At 41.3% G+C, this 7,026-nt stretch overlaps 1 protein-coding gene across 2 annotated transcripts; it reads left to right on the top strand.

Annotated features, from left to right (window-relative positions):
* The first annotated feature begins 2,320 nt into the window (after positions 1-2,320).
* fndc5b (fibronectin type III domain containing 5b) lies at positions 2,321-5,881 on the top strand. 2 transcript variants are annotated; one of them, XM_061268051.1, is made up of 6 exons: positions 2,321-2,551; positions 3,205-3,323; positions 3,385-3,583; positions 3,927-4,016; positions 4,160-4,355; positions 4,796-5,881. In XM_061268051.1, the coding sequence occupies exons 1-5, from the start codon at positions 2,425-2,427 to the stop codon at positions 4,297-4,299; spliced, it is 675 nt and encodes a 224-aa protein (XP_061124035.1). In that variant the 5' UTR covers positions 2,321-2,424; the 3' UTR covers positions 4,300-4,355; positions 4,796-5,881. The 2 variants fall into 2 exon arrangements, with proteins under 2 accessions (XP_061124035.1, XP_061124036.1); XM_061268052.1 differs by lacking the exon at positions 2,321-2,551 and adding an exon at positions 2,556-2,690.
* Positions 5,882-7,026: the final 1,145 nt, after the last annotated feature.

Raw genomic sequence — 7,026 nt, 5'->3', positions numbered from 1 at the left:
GTTTGTTTCCATGGTGATGGTCTCTCTGTCTCCAGCACGTAGAGAGACGGTATTTAAAAATGCGCCTGTGCATTTGTCTAATGGCATTTTCGTCAATAAATAATAATTTCCAGTTTAGTTTTTGACATAACTGTAAATAAAGGCGGCTGCGATTGATCCGGGGTTTAGTGGTGTATTTTATCTTTTTTTTTTTTTTTTTTTGCAGTCTGGGTGGGGTTGTCAGCATGCAGACGTCAATGAGTGCATTTCAAGTCTTGATCCTGTCACGACGTTCACCACAGACACAAATCTGAATTTCACTTTTCATTTGGTGTAACATGACCGATTTGTTTTGCGCTTGAGGACCGTGATACCGCCATTAAGATCTCTCTCACTGATGACTTATAATGGTTAAAAATAATTTTGTGTGGGCTCATCTCTCTCCAATGGCCTTGCAAACACAGCAATTTAATTGAAGGGTGAGGGGGGGGGTCATAAAATGTAAGAAGCTGCAGCTTGTTGGAGGCCCATTGATGGACTTGTATTGTGTGTGAGTATATGATTGACACTACAATGTATGCTCCTGCTTACGTAATGGCGTGTGCACGCCGTTCACACCAGGTTGTCTTTGTGGAGAAAGAGGCTGATATCTGTGTGGGGCGTGACCGGCATGGCGAGAAGATACTGACTGTCGCGCCAGACCCACTGAGCTTGGAAGAGGAGGATGAGGAGGGGTGCGGGGGGGCATGGCTGGGGAGTAGGGATGGATTTAGAAGACTACACTGCTCTCTGGTGTCAGAATTGATAGTTGTCACGTTTGTGTCACAGGATGCTCGCTCAGTAACTTTCCTCAGCCACACCCATTTCATCACTGTCACCTGCTCTCTCTTGTTACCTCATGTATTTGTTCATCTTCCCTTCAATAAATCCTGGTCCAAGCTGAATTTGGTCAACCTGCTCCACTCATTCCGTGACAATAGTAGGTATTGCCCCTTAAACTTATTTAAATGGGCTGTTTATTCTTTGATTTTGGCTCATGAAAATTGGTAATAAAAACAGAATTGATGCTTTTAAATTTTTGTTCAGTATATTATGGAAAATTAAATGCATTTGTATACAGCTATTGTGATCTGTGGAGTGCCTGGTTTTGAATTACTGGTGGTGAATAAAAATGCAGATTAAATTCAAATTTTTCTCCAAGTATAATAATAATCATTTAATTAATTCACTTAAATATCCTATTATTGTGTTAATAAAGGTTTTAATTGTTCAATTTAAAATCTGGTTGCAGTTTTAATATCTGGTCGCTAGAGAGCACCCTCGCTTTGTTTTTCAGTCAAAACTGATTTGCGCCACTAACAGTTTTATGTATGTATGAAGGCGCTCCCTCATTAGTGTGGCTGGCATCATGCAAGGGTGAAAGGTCACACCTGTGGCTGGAAGCTGAAGCTCAGTTGAAGGTCATCAACAAGTCTGCAATTCTCTTTTGAAATCCTATTAAAGCATCAGTTAGTCTTTCATAACAGCTGCCTGATTTTTTTTTTTTGCATTATACCTAGTGCAGCTGTGTAAAATGTGAGGATAAAAAGAAATACATTTTAAAAATGTACATAAATTGGCCAAGCTGTTTTCATGCAAAGTAGTTTTTGCATCAATAAGAACAGCTCTGTCCTTTTTATGACATTGCGGAGACGCTTCCGATCCAATCCCTGCTGTTGTAATTAGTGAAAAGAGATGGAAGGGCGCAGAAGGGCGCACGTCACGTGGTTCACCTGTCAAACAGGACATCTGGTTGGCCCAGGCAATCCTGCCTCCCACTGAGTGAACCCCGACATCTTGTGTTTGCCAATTAGCCTCAATCGCTAAATGTATTCAAACAAAAGACAAAATGCAACTTATATTTCCATAAAATAATTCTGCATGAATCCGATTCTTTTGGTTTATTCTCACTGCCCCGAGGAATCAAAAATAAAAACTCTCTCTTGATGTGAGTTCTCAATTGACTCCTGCAGGGTGATGATTATTTCCAAATAAAAATGTCATTTTCTCCTGAAACATAAAAATTTCTCATAATCGCAGCTCTTGAGTCGAGCCATCAAATGATGTTTGGAAGACGGGGGGTCGTCATTTTTGCACATTTGAGTTCAAATGGAGTCATAAAACCTGTCAACAAGCTTTCTTTCCTCTCCTTGAGGCCATCAAAGAGACTTTCAGATGTGATAGGTTCGGAATATTAATCATATAACAACTCACGGAATTTATTTGTCAGATTCTTTTTATACTATACGTTCCGGGCACTCCTCCTCCTCCGCCTCCTCCTCCTCTTCCTCAGAATCATCATCATCACTATCCCTCTCCTCCTGCGGCGAGCCTTCGGTCGACGTCTCCGCCGCAAAAAAACAAGGAGCTCAGGATGATGCGCGCGTCCCACGGGGGATGCTCTAAATGGGCCACGCAGCGTGGAAAGACACGCTAGAAGAGGAGGACGAAGAAGAAGCGGGAGGGATGTTTGGGTCTTTGTGGCGCTCTGCCATCCTTCTCGGCTTCCTGTGCATGTCCCCCGTTCGAGCTGGTGAGTGAAACAAGGTCCTCGCATGCAGACGTTCGTGCAGTTCTACAACACGTGTTGCTCGAGGGAGCACATGCTCATGGCTTGAAATAGATTTTTCTGAAGGTGTGTGAACGTCCTATAATGGAATCATCAAGCCAAAGTGAGTGATACGCTATGTGCTGTTTTTAAATCTCACATTGAGCATCACCTTGGTGCATATGATCCAATTCGCCTCCAAAAAAAAAAATTGTAAAATGAGAAATACGAAGGGGAATTGCAGCAATTCCAAGATACAATGCAAATATGACCCTGATCGGTTGTAAACATTCGAAATCATAAAACTGGAATGGGCAGTTAGTGCTTTGCTAGGAATGCCGCATTTAGTGTCATCTAATGCTGTTAGGGGGGGGGGGGGGTTAAGAATTAAAGGAAAGTCATAAAGAGAATACTCGTACCTTTTCAAAAAGAAGTCCATTTTAATATTGTGAGTCTCCAAACCCCGGAAAATTTCAATTCCGTCCGTGTTAGGTCATCTAGTTTTCCTCTCACACCACGTTGATGGTGTTAGTATTGAACAGAGAAATAAACTGTGAGACAGTCAATGTATCTTTGCAGAATAGCATTAGTGGAGATTCTTATGCTGATTTATTATTTTTTTTTGTATTTCACACCAGACAGCCCACTGTCGGCTCCTCTCAATGTGACCATTAAGGAGATCGAGGTCAACTCGGCCGTGGTCACGTGGGAGACTCCGGAGGGAGACCCAGTGATTGGATTCGCCATCACTCAACAGGTGAGTCCGGTTCCAGTTTTGCATGTCAACAGTTATTCTGCGTTTGTGTTTTTCTCCTCAGAAAAAGGACGTGCGAATGCTACGCTTCATCCAGGAGGTGAACACCACCACTCGCTCGTGTGCCTTGTGGGGATTGGACGAGGACACAGAGTACATTGTTCACGTGCAGAGCATAAGCATGGGAGGCAGCAGTCCCCCAAGTGAGCCCGTTCTCTTCCGAACCCCCAAAGAATCCGAGAAGCTGGCGTCCAAGACTCCGGGTGAGGCATGGAAAATAACACCATAAAAGGAACGCTTCCCTTTTTTTCCATCAGGGCTGACCCAGTTAGAATGTCAAGAGCGGCGGCTTCAGAGGGACTTTGCAAATATTAAACGCTCATCACCAGCGGGGGTGATAAGAGTGGGAAGTGGGGAGGGACATATCTCAAAGAGACATGCCCAAGGGAGGAGAACAGTTTAAATTTCAAATCTAATTAAAAAGCTGTGCATAAATACAGGCAGACAGCATCCTTTTTGGCGTCCCAATACTTTTGTCTGTATAACATCCTCACGGAGGGCAACGTGTAGGACTTTGGAGGTCATCACTTTCTGTTCTTTCCCCAGATGAGCTCACACTGGAAGAAATGGGCGAGGCCGCTCAACTCCGAGCTGGCGAGGTCATCATCATCGCAGTGGTTCTTGTCATGTGGGCAGGTAACTAGAGCAAATTAGCTTAATGCTAACAAACAATGCAAAACACTATTGCCAGGCTAACAAATACTCTCCGCACGCCTTTGCTGTTTTCATAATCTCGCCTCTTTGTCTGCATGGGTAACTCCGCCTCCTTTGCGTCCCAGGCGTGATCGCCCTGTTCTGTCGTCAATATGACATCATCAAAGACAACGAGCCCAATAACAATAAAGACAAGGCCAAGAACTCGTCGGAGTGCAGCACTCCCGAACATCCGCAGGGAGGGCTCCTGCGTAGTAATGTTTAACAGTCGCCATCTGCCCATCTTGCAATAACTTCACCCCCCCTCCACCCTCAGGACAGGTGAGGCCTTTTTCATGTCATCAGTCATACCAGTTATTGGGCCAGTATTTTAAGGTATCGGGTACTAACGGAGGCGGTCGATACTAGCCACGATACTGTATATAAGAATCTGGCAGCCACTTCATAGCACCTGCACCTTAATATAGGATAAATTATGCAAACACTTTTTGTTTGGATCTCTAATGAATTTTATTCTCCTCCTGTTTGGTGTGAATCCATTTTGGGGTGTTAAATCTGCTAACAAGCCAACGGGGAGGGAAACAATCTCCTCGGCTGAAGTAATACAATCCTTCACTGTCGACGTAATAAATATTCCAGACAGAAAGCAGGATTAATGGTGAACCGTTGAATAGGCTTAAGGGGAAAAAGTGAGAAAAAAAGATAAGGCCTCAAAAAGATGATTATAAAATCGCTTCCAGTGCGTTTTTCTTCTGTTTCAGAGCCTGAGAGCCATTCTGTAGCCAAACATGCCGCGACACAGATTCAACGATCAACTCCTCATGGCACAATGAACAATTGTTGGAAAAACATCTGAGTAAGTGGACTCAAACGCTTCCAACAGGGAAACAATAGAGAATAAATCACATTTTTGTTGTGAGCAAGTTTTTGTAAGCTCTCGATTGTTTTTTGTGCCACTTCTTTGGGCGATCCATCTCGTCGCCGTCTTTCCGGCTTGTGGGCGCCCTTGACATTTCAGGCATACAATGCAACAATATTTTATTTTATTTTTTTCAGCACAGCGTATATATTGATTGTTACTTTCACTCTTTTTTTAAATGATGCTTATACTATCAGCGAAAAAAAAAACACCCCACTTATGTTGACATGTTATTTATTAGAAAGCAAATACAACGTAAAAAATAGTAGCCTTTCATTATTCTACTTGTGCACTTGTGTTAGTCTTCACTCTAGTAGAATAATTAATAACTTAAAAAGTTACTAGTAAGGCAGGAAGTCCTACTAGGGCATTTTTAAGATACTGTATGAACATTTTGCATGCTAATAGAATGACTCAGTCGCACAAAGAGCACATTGCGACATAGCTCCTGCTCGACTTTGTCTTGTGTCCTTATGAGTCACGGTCGTGCAATCTCGAGCCATACAGCCACACTTCCTCCCTCCCCGGTTCTCATTATGGCGACTTCCATTAAGCTGCCTACTCCGGCCTTCACATCAGCGTTTTTCCGCCTCATATCCCCTCGTCGCCAAAGTCCTTTTTCGTTGTTTGTCGTGCTTGAGCAACAGGCGATTTTTTTTGTAAACATAATCTGCTGAGGAAAAAGTTGTTGCGGTGGGGCATTACAATCGAGCGCTCGATTAATAGATCCTTACGATTGTTTTATCATCTGAGGCAAATAAGCATCTGAACGTAAAACATCATCATAAAATAGTTTTTGATGAATTGTTAATTTTCTCCATTGTCCAGTGAGGAAATGAAGTCAATGGCCCATCCTATTTTCCGAGAAAATGTGAATGTTCCAGTATGTACTCTACTACATGATCAAAAAATAAATATTTTCAATGAAGTCAATTTGAGCGACTAGAACTTTCTCATGAGTGCTTGTGTGTGTTTTGTAACGTCACGGTTTTATTTTGGGTGTGCGAGAATTGTTTGCAGGTGCATGTTTAAGGTGTGAAACGCAAATACTATTTTTTGTACTTTAGAATGCCAGACAGGCATCAAAAGTCAATGTTGTCAGCAAACCGAAACACTGGGAGGCACAGAAGTGCTTGGGTTCTATTTTTAAACACATTTCTCACTTGACCTTTGAGTCCTTTGCAACTTATTGACATTTAAATTCACTGCACAGTTAGGGTCATAAGCATTTGTCCGTACTCTTGACAGAAAAAGTGCCCTTTAGGTTGTTCTGCTTCTTTTTTTGTATGTCTGCCTGCACGCTTCTGTTAAACCAAGCATGAGGGAGGCATGTTTAATAATGCAGGTGGTTAAGTAAGAAGGGCGGGACAGGATGTCCCTCACATATTGACTTGCTCAGACTGAGCATGTGTGGGGCATAGATCACATGACTTTCAGCCTTCCATCATAATATTCATAATAATCAATCATAATAAAATGTTACAAAGTAAAGTAAATGGACATTTATTATTAGTAGTAGTAGTATTATTATTAGTAGTAGTAGTGTTATGTTAGTCCGACTTTTGAATGCAAGTCATTTCGAGGGGGCGAAAAGTACATGATTTCACCATTTCGTATTGCAACACTGCCACCTGCCGGATTCTAAGTGAACTACGTTATCTAGATTATGCAGACCGCAAATACACTACTGTCAATAACAATAAAAATAATGATAATAATGATTATTATAGTACTCAATAAGAATATTAATAATTATGTATTATTGTTCTTGACATGTAGTGTACAGATAACAATAATAATAATAGTTATAATAATAATATTATAATAATAATAATTATTATAATTATTACTATTATTATTACGATTGTACTCGCTAGTATTATTGACAGTAGTGTATTTGCGGACTGTGTAGTGTAGATGACAATGTAGTTCACTTAAAATCCGGCAGATAACAGTGTTTCAATAAGAAATGGTGAAATCATGTTATTTTCGCTACCTCGAAATGACTTGCCTTCAAAAGTCGGAAAGTAATAATACTAATACTAATACTAGTACTAATAAATTTACGTTAGT

The sequence above is a fragment of the Syngnathus typhle genome, linkage group LG20 (genome assembly GCF_033458585.1).
Source record: "Syngnathus typhle isolate RoL2023-S1 ecotype Sweden linkage group LG20, RoL_Styp_1.0, whole genome shotgun sequence".
Classification (NCBI taxonomy): domain Eukaryota; kingdom Metazoa; phylum Chordata; class Actinopteri; order Syngnathiformes; family Syngnathidae; genus Syngnathus; species Syngnathus typhle.
The sequence above is the reverse complement of the archived record's forward strand: the minus strand, read 5'-3'. Positions and strand labels throughout refer to the sequence as shown.